Source organism: Lissotriton vulgaris, chromosome 4_1 (genome assembly GCF_964263255.1).
Source record: "Lissotriton vulgaris chromosome 4_1, aLisVul1.2, whole genome shotgun sequence".
NCBI classification, from domain to species: Eukaryota; Metazoa; Chordata; class Amphibia; order Caudata; family Salamandridae; genus Lissotriton; species Lissotriton vulgaris.
Window position 1 is genome coordinate 772,321,064 of NC_141691.1, and position 26,427 is coordinate 772,347,490.

The following is a 26,427-nucleotide window of genomic DNA, read 5'->3' on the forward strand; positions in this document are numbered from 1 at the left end:
CTCTCAAATCAAAAATCGAACATTTCCTTTCACTGATCCTCAAAATAGTGGTCACTCTATCTGATCAAACAGTTGTCCTGGGCGTAACAAAGTGCACTAATCAGAATATCGGTCATGAATTGATTTTTATCTCGATGGCCGTATTAAGAATTTGTATAGTATCAGCTTGGCTAGATCCTATAGCCCCCTCATATCAACAGTGGTTTTCAAGACTGTTAGCAATTTTTAATCTAGAAATGGCAATATATAAAACTAAAGGTAGGAAGCGTAGGATAAAAGGGCTAAAAATATGGTCACCTTTAATAGAATGGTCTGAATCCAAATGACTTATATAACAACAATCTGGCTACAAGCATTTAGCTGTAATGTGTACCTATCTAACCTAATGTCTATTTGTCTTTGAATAATCATGTGTTAATTCATTTATTTACTTTTTTCTTTTATTATATATATATGCTTTAGGATTTCTTTCTGTTCCACATTTAATCTGCCCGATCGGAGGGGGGGGGGGGTGTTGTCTTATGTGTTGTGTTGTCTTTTTTTGTACAAAATCCAATTAAAAAAAAATAATAATTAAAAAGGAAAATTAGTTCCTTCACAGAGATAATATTTTTTCATAAATGCACTTGTGGAAGTTCTGCATGCATTAATTTGACGGAATTGAATATTCCTGAAATACCGTTGCATAGTTTTCCAGGTGTATTCATGTGCTTCTCTAAGAATTTCTCAAAAGTCAATCAATCAATCAATCAATCAAGGACATTTATAGAGCGCACTACTTACCCGGAGGGTCTCAAGGCGCTTGGGGGAGGGGGGGGTGCTGCTACTACTCGAACAGCCAGGTCTTGAGCTTCTTCCTGAAGGAGAAGTGGTCTTGGGTCAGGCGCAGGTCGGGAGGGAGGGAGTTCCAGGTCTTGGCGGCCAGGTAGGAGAAGGACCTTCCTCCTGTTGTCGTTCTTCGGATGCGGGGGACGGCGGCGAGGGAGTGACTGGCTGATCGGAGATGGCGTTTGGGAGCGTAGAAGTTGATGCGGTTGTTGAGGTAGCTCGGGCCTTGATCGTGTAGGGCTTTGTGTGCGTGGGTGAGGAGCCGGAAGGTGATTCTTTTGTTGACGGGGAGCCAATGCAGGTCTCTCAGATGTCCGGAGATGTGGCTGTGTCGTGGGATGCCGAGGATGAGTCTGGCTGCGGTGTTCTGGATCCGCTGGAGTCTCTTCTGGAGTTTGGCGGTCGTTCCGGCGTAGAGGGCGTTGCCGTAGTCCAGTCGGCTGGTGACGAGGGCCTGGGTGACCGTCTTCCTGGTCTCGGTGGGGATCCACCGGAAGATCTTCCGTAGCATGCGCAGGATGTTGAAGCACGACGAGGAGACGGCGTGGACTTGTCTGGTCATGGAGAGGGAGGAGTCCAGGATGAAGCCCAGGTTGCGTGCGTGGTCTGTCGGTTTGGGTGCGGTGCCCAGGGCGGGGGGCCACCAGGAGTCGTCCCAGGCGGAGGGCGAGGAGCCCAGGATGAGGACTTCCGTCTTGTCTGAGTTCAGTTTCAGGCGGCTGGTCGTCATCCACTCGGCTACGTCTTTCATCCCTTCGTGAAGGTTGGCTCTGGCGGCGGCAGGGTCGTTGGTCAGGGAGAGGATCAGCTGGGTGTCGTCAGCGTAGGAGATGATGTTGAGGTTGTGTTGGCATGTGATGGCCGCGAGGGGGCTCATGTAGACGTTGAAGAGGGTGGGGCTCAGCGAGGATCCTTGAGGGACGCCGCAGATGACTTCGGTGGCCTCTGACTTGTACGGTGGTAGACGGACTCTCTGTGTTCTTCCGTCGAGGAAGGAGATGATCCATTCCAGTGCCTTCTCCTGGATTCCGACGTTGCTGAGGCGCTGCACTAGGGTGCGGTGGCAGACAGTGTCGAATGCCGCGGAGAGGTCTAGGAGGATGAGGGCCGCTGTTTCTCCGTTGTCCATCAGGGCTCGGGTGTCATCGGTGGCAGCAATGAGGGCGGTCTCGGTGCTGTGGTTGGCCCGGAAGCCAGACTGTGAGGGGTCGAGGGATCCATTCGTCTCGAGGAAGGCGGCCAGCTGTTTGTTGACGGTCTTCTCGATGACTTTTGCAGGAAACAGGAGCAGCGAGATGGGGCGGTAGTTCTTGAGGTCAGTGGGGTCGACTGATGGCTTCTTTAGTAGAGCGCTGAAATCGGCGTGCTTCCAGCTCTCCGGGAAGGGAGCGGTGTCGAAGGAGGTGTTGATGATGTCCCGCAGGTGGGGTGCGATGACAGCGTCGGCCTTGTTGAAGACGTGGTGAGGGCAGGGGTCGGTCGGAGATCCGGAGTGGATGGAGTTCATCATGCGGACGGTGTCTTCGGTGCTGATCGGAGTCCAGGCGCGGAGGGTGGTGGTGGGGGGCGGTGGTTCGGTCGTGGCGTGCGTCGGTTGAGTGCTGAAGCTGTTGTGTATGTCCGCGATCTTGTTGTGGAAGTAGGAGGCGAGGGAGTTGCAGAGGTCTTGCGATGGGGTGATGTCGTTGTTTCCGGCGTTGGGGTTGGGGAGCTCTTTCACGATGTTGAAGAGTTCCTTGCAGTTGTGTGCGTTGTTGTCCAGCCGGTCCTTGAATGCAGTTTTCTTGGTGGCGCGGATCAGTTGGTGGTGCTTCCGGGTGGCAAGCTTGAGGGTGGTCATGTTGTCCGGTGTTGGTTCTTTTCTCCTGGCTTTCTTGAGGGCTCGGCAGTTCTTCCTGGAGCTCTTGAGTTCGTCGGTGAACCATGGGGCCTTCTTGCTGCCGGGTCTGCTTAGCGGGGTCCTCAGTGGGGCGAGTTCGTCCGCGCAGTTGCTGATCCACTTCGTGAGGTTGTCGGCGGCCTGGCTGGGGTTCGCTGAGCTGGCGGGAGGGTGCTGGCTCAGGGAAGCGGCGAGCTGGTCGGCTGTGATCTTGTTCCAGCTTCTTCGAGCAACCTGTTGCTGGTGGTGGTGGATCGTCGTTCTTCTGAAGGTGAAGTGGACGCAGCTGTAGTCCGTCCAGTGGAGTGTAGTGGCGTGGCTGAAGGCGATGTCTTTGCTGGATGAGAAGACGGCGTCGAGTGTGTGTCCGGCGAGGTGGGTGGGGGTGGACACCAGCTGCTTGAGTCCGAGGTTGGCGAGGTTGTCGAGCAGGGTGATGGTGTTGCGGTCGTTGTTGTTCTCCAGGTGGAAGTTGATGTCCCCCAGGAGGATGTAGTCAGCGGAGGGGAGGGCATGCGGGCTGACAAAGTCGGCGATGTCCTCGCTGAATTGTGTGCGTGGTCCAGGGGGTCGGTAGATCAGGGTGCCTCTGAGGGTGGTCTTCAGGTCGGTGCGGTCTGGAAGTGTAGGTGTTCGGCGGTAGTCAGGGTGTCGTCGGTGTTGGTCGTGATGTGGATGGTGTCCCTGTGGATGATGGCGATGCCTCCTCCAGTCTGGATGTCGCGATCTCTCCGGGTGATCTTGTATCCCTCTGGGATGGCGATGGCGATGTCGGGCGCTGAGGAGTCGTTCATCCAGGTTTCCGTGAGGAAGTCAACGTCAGGAGCTGTGGTGTCGAGGAGGTTCCAGAGTTCGATGGCGTGTCTGTGGACGGAGCGGGTGTTGAGCAGGATGCACTTGAGGTGGTTGCTGCTGGTGTTCGGCTTGGCGGGTGCTGGTGGGGGCAGGTCCGGATGCAGGTGAACTTGCAGGCGTGGCAGCTGAAGGGTCCGTGGGTGCGTCTCGGGGTGGCTCGGTAGCATCCCGGGACTCAGCCTGTGTTGAGCGCGTTGAGGGTGGCGGCGGTGTACATCCGGCGGGTGGGCTGGGGTCCTCGGGGGCCAGGGGTTCCGGCGCTGGGCGCGGTCCAGGCGCGGACGCACAATCGGCGCGCCCGCTGCGCGTGCACGCTGCGCGTTGGCCACTCTGCCATATGAGGAGAGTGGGGGGGGCGGAGCGAGGGAGGGGCCGCTGGGAGGGGGAGCGGGGTGGCGAATGGGGATGGCGAGCGAGGGAAGGGGGCGGGGCCGCTGGGGGGCAGCGGCGAGGAGGTGGCAGGAAACGCGGCCGGGGCTGGGCGAGGAGGGGGGAGCACTGGGGGCTAGGGAAAAAACGGCGGGGAAAGAAGAAGCACAACGGCGGCGAGGTAATCAGGAGGCAGGGGGAACAGGAGATCCATGGAAGCGGATCTGGCAGAGGGCACAGCTCAGGGCAGAGGCGGCACCAGAGGACGGGCTCACTCACGGGGAGTGTGCTCGGGGGGTGACCTGCCCGGAGGGACAGAGGTCACTGCACCTCGCTGGCCACAGAGGCTATTAGTAGTTTCGTGCGAGGGAGGGGCCGCTGGGAGGGGGAGCAGGGTGGCGAATGGGGATGGCGAGCGAGGGAAGGGGGTGGGGCCGCTGGGGGGCAGCGGCGAGGAGGTGGCGGGAAACGCGGCCGGTGCTGGGCGAGGAGGGGGGAGCACTGGGGGCTAGGGAAAAAACGGCGGGGAAAGAAGAAGCACAACGGCGGCGAGGTAATCAGGAGGCAGGGGGCACAGGAGATCCGTGGATGCGGATCTGGCAGAGGGCACAACTCAGGGCAGAGGCGGCACCAGAGGCCGGGCTCACTCACGGGGAGTGTGCTCGGGGGGTGACCTGCCCAGAGGGACAGAGGTCGGAAGTCGGAAATTAGCTCCACATGGGATTCAATAAAAACATTTTGATAATGTATACATTGGGATGTAGTGTATAGTTTGACTGAACAAAGAGTAAAACATCTAGTGAATGCTTGTTTAACATTTGACTTGATGGCAAGATTCATAAAAAAAAGACTCCCTTAATTGATCTGCAGTGAGTGTGCAGTATTTTGATTTTTGTTTTCTACTTGTAAAATATACTAATCGGCTGATGAAATCATGTAATATTGGTATAATAACCATTGTCAAGCAAGCAATGATCATTTCATTCGAATTCTAACTGCACCATGCATACACCTTGTGTTCTGTATGTCTGTTTTTCAGGCCCACCATTTTACTTCCCTAATTCTGTAATTGAAAAGTTATATGGTGAGTTGTTTTCTTAATTTTTATTGTGCATTGTTTGGATGAGGGATTATTTGCCATTTCACACCAGAAAAGCCTGCAATATCATTATATTCAAATAAGTGGTCTGCAGCTTTGTTTGAATGATTGTTTTGGTTATGCTTGTAGCCAATAATAAGGTTTTCAGAGTGTATATTACAAACCCTCATCATATATAAATGCATTTATCTATTGTGGTCCAGATGTAAAGTCAAATATTTAAGTTATGCGGTTTTCTGTCATGTAGCCTGTGGGAGACAGAGCCCTTTACGTCTTGAAAATCAGACAGCAGTGACATGGGAATAGGTACTGGTTCAGAGGCCTGATACAGCTAGAAGACCTGTTGGCCCGCACCATACAAAACAGTTTACTATTAACATCATGAAAGCAGGGAACCTATAAAGGCAGAGTAACAAAAGATTAAGCACTGCTTTTTGGGGTTTAGCCTCTTCGTGTTGAAAAGGTTTCCTCTTCAGACAGTGTAAACATTTTGAATCACTTCATAAAAAGGTAACAGATTCACACACATATTATTTTTCTCCCTTCTTTTACAAGGAGCATATACGACATGAGGGTGTACACAGTAGACCGTTTGTTATGAGCAATATTGTTATTAACATAGCTATATTGAAAATATAGTTTACAGATTGTCCTTGGTAAGTGACAAGTAGTCATGAGCCTTCTTGTCCATTGCTCTAAAATGAGTGCATAGATGTAGCTGTTGTTATTCCTATAAATGCAGAAGATAAATGGCCAACATAACGTGATAAAAAGATTATTCCTATCTTGTTCAATATACTTTCTCACAAACATGATTGGTCTGCACCTTCATTAGTCAATTGTGCATATTAAGCACTTGTGCTGACTTGCAGAATGATGCCACTATCTGCCTTGCAGCAGCCAGCAGTTGTAAACTTAGCCCCCTCTCCCTTAAAGATAGTGGAAATACCAGATTTACATGGGCTTCAATGATAACACTGGTGGCCAGCTTGACAATATCACATCCTAGAGCATAGTTTTCTAGGGTAACGCTGTCTTCAGAGATTTGATCAATGTCTTCAAATATGTAAGAATGTGTCGGACCTCTCCAATTCAGACACGTTTTTTCTCTTTTTGAGTCGTTTAGATCTTTACCTGATCTTTTACAACTTTATGAGAAAATTGTAATCCTGTTCTCTGCTTTTCGTGTACCTTGATGAAGACCCAGTTTTCAGCCATACATTTTCCTAGTTTATATCATCTTACATCTTCTAATTCCTTTTCTGTGTTTATATGACAAGCCCTAATGTAAATAGGGGATATTGATGAATTCCAGGACAGCACCAGCATTCAGATTACTACAATTAGACGTCTTAGGCCCAAGCGAAACTACAAGTTTCTCAAGTGGAGTACTGGCTTGGTAAGGCAGCCCTCCAAATGAACCCCAGTACATTTTTTGATTTACACCTACTTTCTGGGTGACATTGGGGCTTTGCATGTCTTTCTTGGTATGGCGGTCATCCAAATGAACCACAGTACATGTTTGAGCCCCTGGTGGCTTAACTGGAGACAGTGGTTGGTACAACCTAAAATTGGTACAATAACCTTGGTGTGCATTTGTTTTCCAATTGATGAGTCTACCCAGAAACTCATATCGTCTTCCATGGTTTCTTTTGTATTCGTATTTTGAGGTGACAATCCTTGGACATTAAAACAGCATGACTATTGATATTCTCCTTCAGATACCACTGAAAGTTAGGCTTCCTTGCAAATGGTAAGAGCTCCATAAAAACATGTGATTGTTTTTTGATCACGAATTAAATTGACTTTAAAGCTGAATTCAGCTCTAATTCATTGGATGATTAGAAAAATGGTGGACCGGCATCAGCGCTTCAAATTCAAGCATCATACTCAAAATTTAAGCATCAAACAGCGTGATATTGTGCTCCCTGCTTCCAGGGCAGATGTCTCTTATGCCATCACTCTTTCTAATGATCATGGTGCGAGGATCCACATCCAAACTAAAAGGAAGGAAGAGGACATTAATCCACAGTACCACATTTTCATTTTTATTTTTTTATTATCTGTTTATTGAATACAAACATTTAGAAAATTAAACATGCCGCAAAGAATGAAGGGCAAGGGTGGGGGGGGGGGGGGGGGGTAACGAAAAGCGTCAGCATAATAAGCAAAATAAGCCATCAGTCTTAAGACCCAGCAAAAAGGATGTAGATTCAGCTTTCGAAATTTTTCACTTATGTGATGAGGGCATAGCGACTGCCTAAGAAAGACTTAGAAGGCAACATCAGAGAGGAAGTTCACACCACCCCTCAGGGGGTCTAGAGGCAAAGGCCCAGCTAAGGGGTCATTGTCTAATAATGGAAGAACACAGCGACAAACTGGGAATCAAACAGTGGATGAAAGCTAACGAAGTCTACTCAGAGCAAGACCCCCGCCCAAGTGGAAGTTACAGGTCATACCGCGACGGCATCAATACACTTTGCGGCAAATAACATAAAAATCATCATTATTTGCAAATATAGTCCTGATAAACCTTGGAACCAGCTCGAATCTAGGCAGTTTATGAGTTATAAAGACTATTTGGCCCAGGCAAAAGCCTTTTTGGCATCGAAGGGAAGAAATCAGGATGTTGGTATGCCGCCTCAGTTAGCATTGTATATGAGATTACTGATTTACTGCACACTATTGCATCCCCCCACCCACGCCTACCTCTTACAATCCTAGAGAAGCGCCTCAAGCCATGTTGCTGGCATTTTTGTCTACAGCTTCGCATTCAGATTCAGGAGAGTAATCAAACTTGTACAAAGTGTGCAGCAAGCACACTTTATTAATTCTAAGAATTAACCAATAGTCAGGCTTCTCTTCCCTCTGTTCCAAAGATAGTTGAATAGTTAATGTAGTAGACACAGTAGAGTAAAAAATATGACAGTTAGAAGGGAAGCTGTTAAGCTCTACTGCTTTGTTGCATGTTTTCACATTATTCGCCATAAGGATTTCTTTGTTTTAGCTTATGCCTTCTAAATTACTGTCACCTCCCAAGAGTAACTGGGACAGCACTATTTTATCCAGATATTTCTCATTTCAGCCTGCCACCACTACCATGGGTGTACAGCTCCTGAAGGAAACACTTAAAGACCACAAATGTGTCCGCTCCTATGTATTTGCATTTCACATCCAAAGTGATGATTTTATGGATATAGGACTTATAACTCACCTTTAACTGTCCAAACCAGGAGCCTGTCAGGCATTTCCCTTTTTGTAATATTGCAGTTTCATACAGCATATGGCAAACTCTTAACTTTTGGAGAGCAGTGTATAGATGTCTCCATATACTGGTACCAATTTGCTTTAGACCTTCCTTCTGTATGATTGAATGTCATGGTCGCACAGTTATGTCCTGCTCCTGATGTCATAATTTCCAACGTACCTGCTATGCTTGCTCCACAGGGCTCATGTCCAAATTCCCAGGGCAAGTGCTCTAAATAATTTTTAAGTGAGTTGCCCACAGACGTGAGCACTTCTCATTCCTCCTTATGCACTGTCCATTATAGCCATTTAGTTGAGTGTTGGGGTCCGAAATAGTTCACCTTCGGCTTACAGTGAAGCATTGCCTTGAAAACAATTATCGCTAAGAGCATTGCCACTGCTACCACCTAAACAAATAAGATATGCTGAGTATCTCCGTTCCCTCTTCTTGTGGTCAACTGTTGCAGAAAAGTAAATGAAGACCAACAAAAAGTACCTGTTTGGCTGTAAAATCCAGAATAACTTATTCTACTAAAGGTTACCTGCCATTGCCATAGCACTAGAACTCTTGAGACCATTATGGAAAATGTATTACCAAGAGACCAAATTGAACTTTGAGCAAGATGCAGCTGAACCTGATTGGATCCCACCAAAACTGTAAAGGCTTACAAGTTCATAGTGGCTGATTGGATACTCCTACTCAGAGAGGCCTTAAGCTGGCTGTGTGCGTACTCATGAGCATGCTTTCCAACTTGGCAAGTTGCTATAATGGTAAAAATATCCATCTTCCTTGCCATATAAAATCTACAATATGTGTCAACTGCCCCGCTACAAATACTCATATGCCTGTACCTGTAGCTGCTCCAGCTCTAATGACCAAAGTGACAAGTGCCTCTCCACACTCAGCTGCCCTATCCCACGCTACTCCGACAGGGCTTTCTCCACTGAGAAGAGAATTTCACCTCCTAGAAGATCTTACACTGTGAAGAGCTTTCATTCTTGTGGCAGGACAAACATTGAAATTAGAAATCATCAATTCCTCATTGAGACTATTCACCTCAAACAGCTTGCATCAGCTAAAAGCTGCCATGTCTAGGATAAGGCTCCCTCCTTATTGTCATCATCTTCTGTCACAATATATTCTCCAGATCCCTCAGATTCTCCATCTGCACACTGCTTACTCATGGATGACTTTTAACTTCTTGCTCAAGGTATAATGAGAGATGCAGCAAAATTGATTATCCCAATGGCAAGCAAACTGGCAACAAATTCAATAATTTTCAAGGCTTTGCCAACGCAGTTTATTGAGACCTGTTCTCCCTCTGGTATCAGGTGTGCTAGAAGTGGGCAAGGCACAAACGAGTAGAATGTAAGCATATGGTTTCATTTTTGTGAGAATTGAAATATGGTACAACCACTACTAAATTTAGTGATCTATCATTTGGAAAAATGTGGTCTAGACCTAGGTGTTGTGACTCTGAATAGAAGGTTAAATCATTAGTTGATAGTTGACATATGTGGCAGGCATCCATGAGGCAGACCATGCCAAATTGTGTTTTTTGTTGTTGTTTTTTGAAAACCTTTATTGCAGCATTCATGAAATACAAGGATGGGCCTACAACCGCAGGGGCCGGCCGCTAAACCGTAGCAAATCTTGACGTTTCATAGCACTACACAGCTCTTCAGCCGACAACCCTGTTGGATAGTGTATCAGGACTCATTGATAAAGCACAGGATATAGTAAAGGTCTTCTTTTTTAATATTGAAATGATCGGATCAGGTGCCATATATTCTAACAACAGGATACGGGGGGCAGACCAGGGAAACAGGATATATGTATGGAAGCAGCCAGTTTTGGGTCTCTGGCGGGAATGCCTATATATCATTATAAACAATAAAACAGTACACATGTTTGTGACCGCCAGTCCTCAGGGCCCGCCCGCCCAGTGATACGAGTAATGAAAGAACATGGACACTAATTACAGAACACAATGAAATCAGAAGAAAAACTCAGACCATACCGATCCTAAGGAAATATGGGAAGGGAGAAAAAGGCCATAGAAAACAAAAAAGGAAAAATAAACCCCCCCCCCCCCTCCAACCCCCTACCCTGAACCCCTGCCGATGGCTATAGCCTGACCCCACTAGCAGCGTGCCTGTCGCCCTACTAACCTAAACCCTAAAAGAAGGGGAAAGAAGAAGAATGGAGGAGGGCCTAATCATACGGTGTTCCCTGCCCCTTTGCTCCCCGCCAAGACACAGACACCCCCTACAGCCAAGGACGGATGTAAAGCAACTCGTACGGAAATCAAGAGAGGTCATCATGATACACCGCCCAGCTTCCATTATTAAACAGTTCCAATTCAAACCTCCATTACCAGTGTTCCAAGCCAGCCCAGTTCAGTTGATTCAACCTTGACCCTTTCGAAGCATCACACGAACCCTCCCCGGCAAAACCCCAGAGGACAAAAACAAGTCATAGATGAGAGGGAAATCATCAAAATTCAATCCATTACCCCCGGTGGCTAGTGACTCCAAGAGGTCTTCACGCGTGGAAAATTTCCCTCTCCAAGTTGGACTGTCCCGATAGTTCTTGCCCCGGAATCGTAGAACATCCAGAGAAGGGGGATACAACCACAAGATGGGGGAAGAGTTTACAACACAGTTGTCCGGGGGGGGGGGAGCGCCTTCTGAGACCTCCGAAGTCGATGATGATGAGGGGCACTGTGACACACTTGTGGTCCAGAGGACAGCGTTTTCCTGGGTGCCATCCGTTGAATCCGATATTAACATCCACACTCAATCTCGCACGGGGTCCTCGCCCGAAGCCAAAATGGCCGTGGCTTGAGGGGTTGTTGTTTGCTGGTTCGACCGTAAGGCAGGGTCCGGCACTTCGAACAGGATCCCAGTCAGACTGACATCCATTTTAGCCATTAACACAGTCGCTTGCGCTGAAACGCCCAAAGTTCTGCCAATGTCGTTTCCAGCGTCGGCCCAGTCGCCGGTCGATCCACTATACCACATGCAGTGGCAGTCGCAATCGACTCCCCGGGTGAATCAGGCATTTTTCGGGGGGGACAAGCAGGATACTGGGGGGGCAAGCGTGGACAGCGACCCGTAGTTATTCACAGCCGGGAGAACCCGGCGCAGCACCGCAGTCTGGGGTCCCGACTCACCGAACCCCGGCTGGAATCTATACCGGGTCCGCGGTACAGGGATCCCCACACCCGATCAGCAGCAGCAGGGCACTTCTTTCACAACGCTGGGCACGGAAAACAATTGTCACCAAATTCGGGCGAAAACAAAGTCTCCATTTCGGTAGACCGGACCCTGCCAGGGTCTATCAGTCGATGTTGTTGAATTGCAACCCGGCCTTACAGTTACTCGAGGCCCCGGCTTCACCGCTGGAACAGGCCACGATCTTCAATTCGACGTACGTCCGTGAAATCAAATTATAAAAGCTTGGAGATTTCACCACCGGAGCGAGGAACACTTCATCCAGGTAGAGGCTGGGTGCAAAATCAGGATATCGTACAGGATCTCGTGGCGGGATACGGAGGTCTGCGGAGCCGGGAACCTAAGTGGCCATCTTGGTTGCCGTCGTAGCTCCTCCCGCCCAAATTGTGTTTTTAAACAGGTGATGCCGCAAATAAGATGAACATTACTTTGACCAAACATTCTTGTGTAATAGAAAATGAAAATGTATTGAAAATAACTGTTATACATTTTTGTATACAAGCATGTCATTTCTTTTTTTAGTAGACGAAGTCCTTCAACTTCTGTTGGAGGATGATGATGGCTACAGCTGAAACTTGCTGAGTGATTGATACATTCAAATCTGAGTGGAATATATAAAGATCACACATAATGCTTAAGAGAAATAAAAATAATTCAATTTAGGTTGAACAAAAACTGAATCTTCAATTTGATTGTTCCTCATTGCTAAATAAGATGTAAGGAGCACAACAGAAGTGTAGCAGCAACTTTAAATACATGTAATAGAAGCGAGTTATATAATTGTTATTTGTGGAATATTAAGTAGATCGACAAGGACCAGCCATAGAGCAGCTCTTCCTGGTTCCTCCCACTGCAAATGCAGGTCTGACATTTTCTGGAGAAATACAGGCCTCTTGAGTAACCCCCTCTTTTTCTGAGAATAGATCTGAGGCCCAAGTTTCAGTGGCAAGAAAGAGCAACACTATGGGGCATATTAACAAGAACCTCGTTAAAATTATTGCAATTTTAGCGACAGGAAACTGCAGCTAAAACAGCGATAATGGGCTTGCTTTACCCTTTTCAGAACTGCAGGATTGTTATGAACTCCTCTGTACACAATTCCATTAGTATCTGCAGCCCTGTCACGCACTCATGGCTAACGTACCTCCAGACACTGTGATACCGGAATTCTGTGCCTTGGAAGCCAAGTTGCTGATGGGTGGCATTAGCAGAGGCGCGTTCTCCCAGGTTTATCGTCCCTTATTGCGAACGCCCCACCTGCCTTTGAGAACCTCTGCCTGCGCTGGGAGGGTTGGGTTGGCGAACTTGATGAGGCAGATTGGAGGGAGTGTCGGATGGCCCCATGCATGCTTGCTATCTCTACACATCTCCGCCTCATTCAATTGAACTACTTGCAAACAACTTACTTTACCCCGATCCACTTGTATAAACTTGGTAAAATTCCCCATCCGGTTTGCTATAAGTGTTCCAAAGCTCCCGACGATTTCTACCATGTTGTTTGGGCCTGCCCTGTTATCTCTGTCTATTGGCAGTGGCTGCTTGGCGAGCTTACCGGGGTCCTGGAACGCATTTTGACCTGACCCCTATAGGCACCCTGCTGGGGTTGGTTGATGAGATGGGGGCTTTCGGGCAGAACAGACTTTTCTGGGTGTCGCCACATTGGTGGCTAAGACAGGCATTGCTCTGGGCTTGAATTCTCCTTGCACGCGACCTGGCGGAATGGAGGGCAGAAGTGGACTGGTGCTCTCAACTTGAAAAGCCTGTTTACCTTACCTGTGGTTGCCCGCGTAAACACAAGCTATGGGAGAGGTGTGGTGCATACTATGGATTTGAATTGTGACTTGTTCGTGGCTGGTTGTGCAATGACAGTGAAATACAATTATTCTTTTTGTCTTGTGTGGTGGTTCAAAACAAATAAAAAATTGAAATAAAAAAATGCTGTGCAGCACACATGCATATAAAGTAATGCTTAGGATCAAGATGAAAATGAAGTAACTGAAGGTCCAAGGCATCTCTCCTCCTGTCAATATCTCCTGTAAACACAGTTTTCTGTTGATGGATATGCTTTCCATTTGTATGTCATGTGTGAACTGGAGAGAGAGTAGTGCGTTGAGACCTTCCAAGGTCCTATGCTTCATATTATTCTATGTTGCCAAAATCTACTTATGTTATCCAGCCAAAGTCTGTATTCAGGTCTTCAATCCCAGACCCTCAAGATAAATTGTATTACAGAAATGTGGATGTGCCCAGTCACCCTAAGGTGTCATGACACTGAGTGCTGGGGACAGTTATAATGTCTTCCTTCCAATGGAAACCAGGTAAAAAAGCTCTGCTGTTGAAGCCTGAGGAATGGAAAAATCTCTATCTCCACATTCACTTCCTCCTTTGTCTGAGAGAGACCTCTGACCTCCTGGTTGGAGTCACAGCCCTCCCCCAGTGTAGCTCCACCGTTAAGGCACTGCCCTTAGCGTCAACTTGTGCTTCAGGTAGGTGTTCCAGGCCCTCCTCCACCCACAGGCTCCTGCCTGCACCTCATCCCTGGTGGTCTAGTGGAAGAGCCTGCTCTTCTGCTTGTCTACTCTGTGTGTCTTCCTCTTCTGTTCTGCCTTTTTCTGATTGCCTTTTCTGTTTCCCCCTCTGCTGCTGTCCCCACACGCCCCCCTCCCCTCGCATGTTCCCGGCTTGCTTGAATCCAGTGAAACCGGTCCTCAGAAGCTTGTTTCCGGTCCAGGGAAGACATGGCTTGGCAGTTCAGGCTGGACTGTTCCCATGAGGCACAGGGTCAGACTGATTTACATATAGCCATGTCTGAACTGGGGTGGCAGAGTGGGCTAAAGACCGGGGATGGATTAAACCCAGATCTTTTGACTGGGTGTGAGTGTTTGATTGAATCAGATGCTCCGTCCATCACCACCCCCTTTTGTACCGCTTTTGGCCGCCATAAGTGTGGCAGGGTATGCTCAGACGTGAGTCCCTTGCTCACTTTGCCACTGGATTCAAGCAAACCGGGCTGAAGACGGCTGGAATGCCAGAAACCGGTCCTCGGAAACTTGTTTCCGGTCCAGGGAAGACATGGCTTGGCAGTTCGGGCTGGACTGTTCCCATGAGGCACATGGTCAGACTGATTTGCATATAGCCATGTTTGAACTGGGGTGGCAGAGTGGGCTAAAGAACGGTGATGGAGTAAACCCAGATCTTTTGACTGGGTGTGAGTGTTGGATTGATTCAGATGCTCCGTCCATCACCACCCCCTTTTGTACCGCTTTTGGCCGCCATAAGTGTGGCAGGGTATGCTCAGACGTAAGTCCCTTGCTCACTTTGCCACTGGATTCAAGCAAGCCAGGCTGAAGACGGCTGGAATGCCAGAAACCGGTCCTCGGAAGCTTGTTTCCGGTCCAGGGAAGACATGGCTTGGCAGTTCGGGCTGGACTGTTCCCATGAGGCACAGGGTCAGACTGATTTGCATATAGCAATGTCTGAACTGGGGTGGCAGAGTGGGCTAAATAACGGTGATGGATTAAACCCAGATCTTTTGACTGGGTGTGAGTGTTTGATTGATTCAGATGCTCCGTCCATCACCACCCCCTTTTGTACAGCTCTCAACGCCGAGCAACACCCAGTGCCCAATCTCCTGCCAACACTGCCGCCTTTCCTTCACCCACCTCCGGACCCAGGCAGCCACCCCCAACCCACTGGATGCCACTGCACACAAACCACTGAACTGCATCCTCTTCAATGTACGCTCTGTACTCAGACACGCAATAGAAATCTGAGACCTCCTCAACACTCACTCGCCTGATTTCGCCTTCCTCACAGAGACCTGGACCAACACCAACTCCGTACCCTACATCGCAACTGCCATCCCCAACAAATACAAGATTCTGAGGAAAGACCACCCCAACCGTCCAGGAGGAGGTCTCACCATCGTCCACAAAGCTCACTGCGACTAACCACCACCAACTCGGAATACAACTCGCCCTTCATGGAACACATCCACTTCCAGATCCAGCCCAACCCTAGAATGACCCTCCGAGAAACACTTGCCTACAGACCCCGCACCCCCTTCACCAACGTCATCACAGACCACATTGCTCCCCATGCCCTCACCTCCACGGACTACATACTACTCTGAGACCTGAACATCTACCTAGACAACCACAGTGATCCCAACACCACCGCCCCCCTAGAGAACCTCACCAATATAGGACTGAAGCAACTTGTCTCCACCTCCACTCACACAGCAGAACACACACTCAACCCCATCTGCACCGGAGAGAGAACAACATTTGCTTCTGCCACACCATGGAACCGCTCTGGACAGACTACTGCATCAATTTCTCCTTCTCGAAACCCACCGCACACAAGCGCATGCCCCGCCCCCCACACAGAAGCTTGAACAAAGTCTCAGAAGAACACCTCACTTCCGCCATTAACTACACTCCTCCCCTAACTACGACAGACCCCAACACAGCGGCAAGCAACCTCCAGCAATGAATCACCAACACTCTCGCCCCCTCCAGAACACCACGAGACTACACAACAAGAAAAGCCAACTTGTTCATCACGGACCTCCAAGAATCAAAGCGCTCTTGCCTATGACTGGAGAAGATGTGGAGAAACAGCAAAACCCTGGAAGCACGCTCTGCCTACAAGGCAGCCACCCCAGCCCACCACCAACTCATCAAATTAAGAAAGAGAAACTTCATCCAAGATAGAATCTTCTCCAACTCCCACAATTCTTAAAAAATTCTTCGCCATCATACCAAAATTCGCCAGACCCAACAGCGAAACAATCGACGTCCCTCCCTTCCAAGATCTCTGCAACAAACTCAGCTCCTTTCACTTCAAGATCAAGACGCTCTATGACAATTTCAACGACCAAGACTGCACCACCATAATTCCCACCCCAGCGACGCCATCCAACAGACCCTCCTCACCTGGACCCCTCCCACCACAGAAGACAACGTAAAGACAATGAAAAGCATCCACTCTGGAGCACCTACTGACTCTTGCCCGCTGCACATCCTACACAGGACTGCCACTGCCATCGCACCTAAACTGTTCCCTCGAGGCCGCCACATTCCCCGACGACTGAAAACGCGTCAAAGTCAACACCTTCCTAAAGAAGTTCTCTGCAGACCCAACGGATCTCAAGAACTTCAGGCCCATCTCACTGCTCCTTTTTGCCACCAAAGTCATCTGAAAAGCTGTCAACACCCAGCTAGCACACTTGATAGAAACCAACAACATCCTAGACACCTCTCAATCTGGATTCCGCAGCAACTACAGCACCTAGACCGCCCTCATAGATGCCACCGACGACATCCGCACCCTCCTCGACCAAGGGCAGGCCACACAGCAGCCCTCATCCTTCTGGACCGTTCAGCAGCCTTCGACACTGTCTCCCACCGCACATTAGCCTCTAGGCTCCACGACGCCGGCATCCAAGGAATGGATTCGATCTTTTCTCGCAGGCAGAACACAAAGAATCAGAACCAATAGAGATCAGATTCAGAGTACCTCAAGGCTGCTCCCTCAGCTCCTCAATCTTAAACATCTACATGGCCCCCCTCGCAACCATCATCAGAAACCACGGGCTCAATATAGTCTCAACCGCCGACGACACCCAGCTCATCCTCTCCCTCACCCATGAACCCGACATCACCAGGCGCAATTTCCAAGAAGGGATAAAAGACGTTGAGCAGGGGAGGAGCTTCGCGCGGATCCAAGATGGACGCGTGAGTACAGGGCTCCTGAGACCCTCTTCGCCTCCCGCATCTATCCTGCCACTAATCCTGTTTTAAACTACGGGTACTCGTAGATCATGCCCTGCTGATTCCAGGGGTCTTTCCAGATTGTCAATCGGACGCCAGACATCGGACTTACTGCGCCCTGAGGTTGGGGGCCTACATCGCGGACCGTCCCCGTACTTGCGTCTCCGGGGTACCCAGGCGGCAGTTCAACAACAACGGCCAGTTGGGCACGCCCACAGCCCCTGTGGTACTTTCGGTTTCGCTTTTGGCTTTTGTTGACGGCGATTCACGGCTGTTCCTGTCATACTTCTCGTCCTAGCTACAGATCCTCGGTCTGCCCTGGTCCTTCACACTCTTGCTTTTGAAGGCCGTGGATATCAGGACCATTTTGACTAGATCGCAAAGGCTCCGTGGGAATTCGAAACCCACTATGGCTGGCAAAACGGAGAGCGAGAAGCGATCTTCTAAGACCGCGCTTCGGGGGAATCCTGTTCAATCTCATTCTATCGAGCGCTTTACACGCCCAAAAGGATCCCCGGGTGGAGCGACCAAGGCTCTTGAGGGGACTGGAGATGGTAATCCTTCATTGGAGGAGCCGACACTAAAGGACATCCTGGGCACCATTACTAGTGTTAGGCAAGATATGGGCCAACAATACGAGACTCTCGCCGCGAAGATTGACATAGTGGCGATCGAGGTTAACCTCATCAGGGCGGATTTGGGCAAGACAAACGAACGGGTCAGGACTCTAGACATTAAAACTGCGAGCTTGATTACTGATGTCTCCGACCTGCAGGCTGAGGTTCGTGCCCTCCATACCTCCAATGACCAGTTCGCCCGCCGGCTGGAAGATTTCAAGAGCCGGGCCAGGCGCAACAACGTTCGTATCGTTGGGGTCCCGGAGAATTCCGCGGATGTCCCTATGGACTTGCTTGTGGAGGACCTGGTCCTTAAACATCTTGCACCCAAGGGTCTTAGCAAGTTCTTCACTGTGGAGCGGGCTCACAGAGTTCCTGGTGGGAAGCCTAAACTGGGGGCCGCTCCAAGGCCTATCATCACTAGGATCTTTAACTACCGTGATCGGGACGCTATCCTGCAGGCCTCACGAGCCGCCGGTCCTACCAAATTTGACAATGCCTCGGTCAGTTTTTACCCGGATTTCACCCAGGCGGTACAGAAACAGCGTTTGGGATTCACTGGGGTCAAACGACGGCTTAGAGACATGGACCTAAAATATGCCATGCTTTTTCCTGCCCGATTGAGGATTGAATATGAGGAGCGGGCGTTTTTCTTCGATCGCCCTGAGGTGGTCGGTGACTGGGTGGACACATTGCCTTCGACTCGTACGAGCGGCGAGAGTTCGGGCGGTGCCGAGGGGGGCCCTCTTGGACAGGAGCAGTGAGTCTGCGGTGGCGAACTGTTCACTTTGGACACTTGGCAGTGGGGTATTTTTCATAGACCTGCTAGATGCTATGGATGCCCAGGGGCGGGGGTATCGGACGTCCTCTTCCTCCTCTGGGGGCTTTCTCTCTCTTCTTTTAGATAGTTTAATGGGGCGACAGGCACACTGCAAGTTGGGGTGGCTTTTTGGTCTAATGCAGGGGTGCAGGGTGGGGGGGTGTTTTTTTCAGGGTTCTATGGGGGTGGCGGTGGGGTCTTTTTCTTTCTGTTTTGCTCGAGGCTGCTTTTTATCCAGTTTTTTTATTTCTGTGCTTTTTCCTGGGAGATGGAGGCTGGGTTATCAATGTCGGGATGGGGGGGGGGAGCTTAGGGTGCTAAGTTGGAACGTTAACGGTCTTGGGGATAGAATAAAGCCGGGTGTTGTGTTGCAATACTTGAAACGTTGTACCCCGGATGTGATTCTGCTTCAGGAGACACACTTGGTGGGAAATGCATGCCGCGCACTGAATAGACGCGGCTATCGTATGGTGGCGCACTCTGGGTTCACAACGGGCCGAGAGGAGTGGGAGTTCTGGTTCGATCTTCCCTTCCCCTGGAGGTTGATGATGTGGTATTGGACGATAGGGGTCGCTATGCGGCTGTTACAGGTCGGTGGGAGGGGAGGACGATCTCCATTTTGTCTGTCTATGTTCCCCCGGCCTCCAATCTACCACATTTGCTGATTTGGGTGATGTGATCCTGGGACTTCCTGATGGGGTGCTTGTGGTGGGTGGTGATTTTAATTCTGTTGTTAGCGGCGATGAGGATCGTAGCCCCCCCAGGGTTCTGCCGGCGGCACAGCAATGGCTCGGTAGGCTCCTAGACACATTTGGACTCCTTGACTGTTGGAGAACAATTGCACCCTGGCCAGCTTCAATATACTTTTCACTCAGGTGCACATGGGAGCCTCTCGAGGTTAGATTATGTTCTTGTGCCGGCGGCCCAGATGGTGTATGTGAGGGAGGTCCGACACATGGCTAGGGGGATCTCTGATCACTCTCCTCTTTGGCTAGTGGTTGACATTCAGTTGGGGGCTGAGGGCCGTGTCGCGCCTATTAACCCCTGGCACCTACGCAATCCCAAGATTCGATCTGAGGTGGTGAAATGTATGGAACTTTATTTCGCTGAGAATGACGGATCGGTATCCTCCCCGGTCACACTGTGGAAAGCTTATAAACCAGTCATCCGGGGACAGGTTTTGTCCCTCATTGCCAGCGAACGAAGACGTAGGAATACCGCGGTGGTGGATCTGGAAAATGAGATCACTGATTTGGAGGGGCAGTTGGAGTCAGGGGCTTCTCCGGAAGTGTTGCATGCTCTTGCCCTGAAACAGTCCGACTATAAGGCACTGGTCACGGATGCGGCCAAGGCGATGCATCGTGAGCAGCAAGGACGTCTTTATGACGTGGGTGATAAGGCGGGGAAGCTGATTGCATGGCTGGATCGCAAGGAGCGCCTGAATCGTGTGGTGCCTGTTGTTGAGCGTCTGGATGGTGTGTGTGTCGTGGACCCTATTGATATAGTCCAAGTGTTTGCTCTTCATTTTCAAACTGTTTATGCGCCGGTCTCCGATAGACCTGAAGAGGATTCCCATCTTCTGCATTGGGATATCACCCTTCCTGGCCTGTCAGATTCGGATCGGGAGCTTATGGAGGTGGACTTTTCTACCGATAAAGTAGCGCTCGCTATCCGCTCACTTCGTACCGGCAAGGCCTCGGGCCCTAATGGTATACCGGTGGAACTGTATAAATTGTGCCCCGACAAAATGGCGCCGTATCTTCGTCAGATGTTTTTGGCATCGCGAGATCTCGGCTCTCTCCCTCGTGATCAGAGATTGGCATCCATTGTGGCTATTCATAAAGATGGCAAGCCTCAAGACCGTTGTTCATCATATCGGCCGATTTCGCTTCTAAACGTCGAGCCTAAAATACTTGCAAAACTTCTAGCGAATCGACTGGTTACGGTGATAGCGGACTTGATCCACCCGGACCAGTCTGGATTTATACCCCACCGCAATACCGCACTTAACTTGCATCGCCTTCATAGCGCTCTGGCAATGGCGGGGTCTCTTCGAGAGCCGGCCATTTTGGTTTCTCTTGATGCTTCAATGGCCTTCGATACGTTTGAATGGCCATATTTGTGGGCTGCTCTTGCCAAGTTTGGTTTCGGTCCTAAATTCATTGGGTGGATCAGGCTTCTGTACGAGCACCCGTTGGCACAGGTGGTGGTTAACGGTAGGGCCTCGGAGCCCTTTGCACTCGGACGGGGAACGAGGCAGGGATGCCCCCTGTCACCGCTCCTCTTTGCGCTTGCCCTTGAGCCCCTGGCTGCGTGGTTGCGATGGGAACCTTCGCTTAAGGGCATTCGATGGTCGCCCGACTTCGAGGACTGGATTTCACTGTATGCTGACGATATATTATTGTATCTCACCTCTCCTCGTAAGTCGTTGGGCGTCCTGTTTGATGTGCTGCGCTCTTTTGGCAGGAATTCTGGTCTGGTTATCAATTGGACCAAGTCCTGTATTTATCCGATCGCGGGTGATGAACTTCTTCTTCCCCGCCACTGCCCAATACCGGTTTCCAGGGATGGTTTTAGGTACCTGGGGATTTATGTTTCCCTTGATCCCAAGGCCCGATACGAGCAGAATTTGTTACCTCCGCTCTCCCGGCTTCGGATGTTGCGGCGTGGTGTGGGTTGCCACTGTCCCCTTTGGGAAGGGCGGCCCTGTTCAAAATTATGTCTCTCTCCCCCGCTTTTTGTACGCCATTCAAAATACACTTGACTTGGTACCTGCTAGCTACTTTCGAGAGATTGAGGGCTTGCAGAGGCGGTTGGTGTGGGGCGGGCAACCGCGTATCGCATTGGCGAAATTGTCCTTGCCGTGGTACGACGGAGGTATCGCGCTGCCTGACATTAAGCGCTACTACTGGGCATCCCAGTTGAGTGCGGTGAACCACGCTATGTGTGGGCCCGTCCCGAACCCCGCGTTTGAGATGGACAGGTGGCTACTTCCTGGGGGGGATTTCAATCGAGCGCTTTATTCTAGAACAGACCGTAAACATCTTACGGGCCCCACTGCAGTGGCGGTGCGGGTCTGGATAAGTGCCACCTCCGCTACAGGTTGGACTGATAAATTGACAAAGTCGACCCCGTTGTATGCTGCGGAGGCACTGGGCAGCCTGTGGTCGTCCCAGGGCTTCGATAGGTGGGACCTTATTGGTATTAGTAAGGTGGGCGACCTGTGGGCCAAGGGCAAAGTCAAGACTTTTGAGACACTCCAGAGGGAATATCAACTGAGCGACAAGGAATATTACCGGTACCTCCAAGTCAGTCATGCACTTAACTCGGTCTTCCCTGCTGGTGTTACTATTCCGGAGTCCTCTCCTCTCGAGGATAGGGTGCTTGATGGATACGTTCCCGACAGCACCATATCTCTCATTTAGAAGAAGCTGATTAATGACCGCTCCGATCTCCTTCTCCAGCTACGGGTTGCTTGCACCAGTGATGGGCTGGAACTAGACGACGAGGACTGGCAGGCGGCGATATCCTCCCCTGAGGAGGTTGCTATCCCGGCACGTCTTCGGTTGGTGCAACTAAAAATATTGCATCGAGTGTATGTTACGGGTCCACGATTGATACATATGGGATTTTCTCTGGATGGTCTGTGTAGGCGCGGGTGTGGCATGCTAGCTACCTTTCTGCATATCCTCTGGGAGTGTACGGAGGTGGCGACATTTTGGCGCCGTGTGTATGCGGTCGTGCGTGAAGTGACTGGGGTGGAGTTGTTGCCTGAAGCCAGACGTTGTTTGTTGAATGTGTGGGAACCGAATGACTGCTCTGTAGCTCAAACTCAGTGGGTTACACTGGGTAATATGGTTGCTAAGCGGGACATCGCCCAACTGTGGGGTTCCCCAAGGGCTCCGACACTCTCAAAATGGACAGAAAATATGGACTGGTCCATGTTTAGAGAGAAGGTAGTGTATGTTTCTCGCGGTAGACCTAAGAAATGGGGCAGGATCAGGGGCCAATGGAATGCCTACCGAGGGGAGATCTGCACCCCTCCTTTCACTGATCTTCCGGATCCGCTTCTTCTTCCTTGATCGTGCGTTCCTTGTACTAGGTTTTTGTTGGCTGTATTGTATGAATGCTCCCGGGGCCTCCCCCACGCCCTCCCTATTACCACCCCATCCTTGTGTATTACGATGCGTCATTTACCCGCCTCCTATAGCCCTACGGGATTGCCAGTTTTTCCGTACTGTAATGCCTCGATTTATTTGGGTTTTGTTTATGTTTTCTTATATATTATAAAATGTGAAACCTTTCATTGGTTCTTCCTTCCACCTGCCTCACATGATCACGGAATGTCGCCGCCATACCTTCGGGTTGTCGGCTAAATGGCTGTGTAATTTGATGTCGATCTTATTGTGTTCAATTGGCCAGCCTCGGTTGTTGTATCTATATAATTGTCCTCCTTTTTTACATAATAAAGGTTTTCAAAAAAAAAAAAAGACATCGAGCAACAGCTGCCTGAAGCTCAAATCAGAGAAAACAGAAGTCCTCATCTTCAGCTCCACCCCCTCCGCATGGGAAAACATGGTGGCCCCCCTTCGTCAGAAACCCACCCACCCCAACAAATCATGCACGCAACCTCAACATCATGCTCGACTCTTCACACACCATGAACCGCCAGATCAACGCTGTGTCCTCTACATGGTTCAACACCCTCCACATACTTCACAAGACCTTCAAATGGATCCCCGCTGACTCCAGGAATTCACGCACGCACCACCAGCAGACTCATCACCACGCACGCACTTATCACCAGCAGACTGGACTACAAAAACGCTTTCTATGCCGGAATCAACAAAAAACTCCTCAGTAAACTCCAGATCGCCCAGATCGCCGCAGTCAGACTTATCCTCAACATCCGACAACATGACCACATCACCGAGCACCTCCCTGACCTCCACTGGCTCCCAGTCGAAAGAAAATACCCTTCAAACTGCTTACACATTCCTACAAAGCCTTCCATAACACCGGACCCTAATACCTCAAAAAACAAATCTCCTTCCACGCCCCCAAGAGAAACCTCAGCTCTGCTGACCTTGCCCTAGCCACAGTCCCTTAAATCCACACGTCTGAGCAGGTGGCAGATCCTTCTCCTACCTTGCAGCCAAAACCTGGAACAATCTACCCCCCCCCAACCCCCGCATCCGACAAAGCCTGACACTGCACCAGTTCAGACCTGGCTCTTTAAATGACCAACGGAGCTGCTCGCAACCCCCGTCCCCCCAGCACCTTGAGACCCTCACGAGTGAGTAGTGCGCTCTAAAACCCCTGATTGATTGATTGATTGAATATGTTGACTCTTCTCTTAAAGAAGAATCTGTGGCTCAGTTGAAAACAATGAGGGTCTGCCAAGAAGGCTTGACAGATGGAGTCCTTTCAAAATCCCCATTAGAAAAAACTTGTCTGGATAAAGGGTTGTGCCTCCAGCACAGTGATAGTGTGAACATACTTGTCAACCTCGCCCTCAAAGTGTTCATCAGAAAATATTGCCATGGTCACTGACCCAGCCGTGTTATTCGCCAGCTCTCTGAACTTTGGGTCTACCTTTAGTGTGATTTATCTTCTCCACATAGCAGAATCAGCTCAGTCAGTATTCATTATTATGGAGGAATATAGCATGTTGTCCTCTCCTGGTCAAGAGGACTCAGTTTTAGTGGATGCATTTTTACCCGGGTAGTGTGATGGTGTAAGAAGCCTCTGCACTGCCTTCTACCTCATAATCTATACATTACATATTTTTCGGCCTACTTAAATGATTTCATAATTTAGAGGTACCTTCACTGTTCTGCTGGAAGGCTCCACAGGCAATAGTTCCTCAGACGAAATTAGAGAACTTGCAGCGGAGAAGCTGTATCCCATAGTGATAAATGGCTGAAGGACAATAGTAGAGCAGGTACACACTGCCAGTAAAGTTTCACTGGAAACCAATGGGAGCCATGCAGAGGAAGTGGGAAAACAGGCATGTTGCTCTCTCAGGCCACCAACCTGAAATGGTGGCTTGAATATACTATGGAAAGGTTTTCATTCATGAACAGGTTCACAACAATTCAATGTCCTCAAAGGCTACTGTAAAGTAACATAGAATCTGTGGCCGTAGCTGACGAGGATTTCAGTCTTCTGAAGAGAGGTGGTCTTGTGAGCTAGTCATTAAGATGGAGGTCTATGGGGTCTCCCTAAATGTTGAAGGTAACTGGGAAGACTGTGAATTGTCAGTAGTGCCTACACCCACAGCTAACAAACCGTATAAACTACCTAACTTAAATTCTGGTGTACCAATTGTTTAGCATTGGTGTTGAGTCAAACATTTTGAGGTTTGTATTCAGTATTTATGATTCTGATCATTTGTTTCCAAACTTTTACTTAGTCTCTTTTGCTTTTTAGGTGAATCCTGTAACATCAAGTTACTAGAGAAAGTCGATGCACTCGATGACCGAACTAGAGGGTGGGGCCTGGATTATTTCTGGGAGACAATACACTTGCTCACACTAAAGGCTAATACTGCATGAAAATGAGATCGCTAAACAACAAGGCACTCCTATGCAGTTCAACATCCTGGTTTTATTTTTGAGAACACTGTGTATTAAAAAATATTGAAAAATTATACTTGTGTATGAAATATAATGTTGCTAAATCTCATGTACTCAAGGGTTTTTTTAAGGGCAAATGCTGTGTGCATCTGTGTATGAATGTTGTCTGTGTTACTCACAAAATACAAATGGTGCTTGCTGGAGACTGAGATACTGTTAAGCTCTTGGCCTTTAAGTATATTTGAGTGTATGTATGGATTTAAAAATCGATTCTTAAAATATATATATATATTGTGGAATAGCAGAGTTTAAAAAAAAGAGAACATAGAAGCGATATAAAATCATAATTGAGAATATCAAGCTGTGAAGTTCTTCAGACCAAGCAGGGCGCAACTTAACGAGGCAACCATCTCCAACAGAAAATATTCAATAAAGGAAACACAAGCTTTCAATTAGAGTATTCCTCTGCATTTGGAACTTGTAAAGTCATGGGCAGTTTCCTCCTCTCTTACAGTTATTTCACCAGTTTATCATCAGTTCGGACTGCAGCCACACATAGATTATCTGCACCCACCTTTTCCCCATGGCCTTTACTTCTTACATCAAACCTAGGGCTTCTGTCCTGCATGCTGTATGAAGTAATGCTATTTTCACTATTAGGGGGCCCAAAAACCCATTACGATATTGCATGCATTTTTTCATAGAGTTTGGGAAGGCCAGCAGTTTAAAATGTAGGATATCTATTTTTAGAATACCTTCAACACTCTCTTCAGATTTTTAGTATAATGTGGATTTGTAATGTGCATGGTAACCTAGAAGGGTTTCCCTGTGCTGGTGCAACAGGAGGGACTATGGAAGAAAGATTAGAAAAGCCGCATCTTCAGGAGTGTTTTAAACTTGTCCAAAGACTTAAAGGACCTAAGCAAAGCAGGCAGAGAGTTCTAAAGTGTGGGCCCAAGTAAGAAAAGGAGCGACCACCTTGCCTCGCCTTGGGAATCCTAGGTAGAACTGCATAATTAAGATAGCAAGCACAAAGTGACTGATAGCGGCGATAAGGCGACACCAGTGACCTAAGGTAGAACGGTCCCGAATTAGACAGGGCTTTGAACATATAGCACAATGCCT

The 26,427-nt window shown here is 49.1% G+C and overlaps 1 protein-coding gene across 1 annotated transcript in view; it reads left to right on the forward strand.

The window, feature by feature from the left end:
* The window catches only part of LOC147722577 (putative thiopurine S-methyltransferase), a 349,873-nt gene extending 324,462 nt beyond the window's left edge, over positions 1–25,411 (forward strand). Inside the window, exons 7-8 of the mRNA XM_086966864.1 lie at positions 4,971–5,015; positions 25,157–25,411. Coding sequence (XP_086822990.1) covers positions 4,971–5,015; positions 25,157–25,281 — 170 coding nt within the window. The 3' untranslated portion in view covers positions 25,282–25,411. The remainder of the gene's footprint in view (positions 1–4,970; positions 5,016–25,156) is intronic.
* Positions 25,412–26,427: the final 1,016 nt, after the last annotated feature.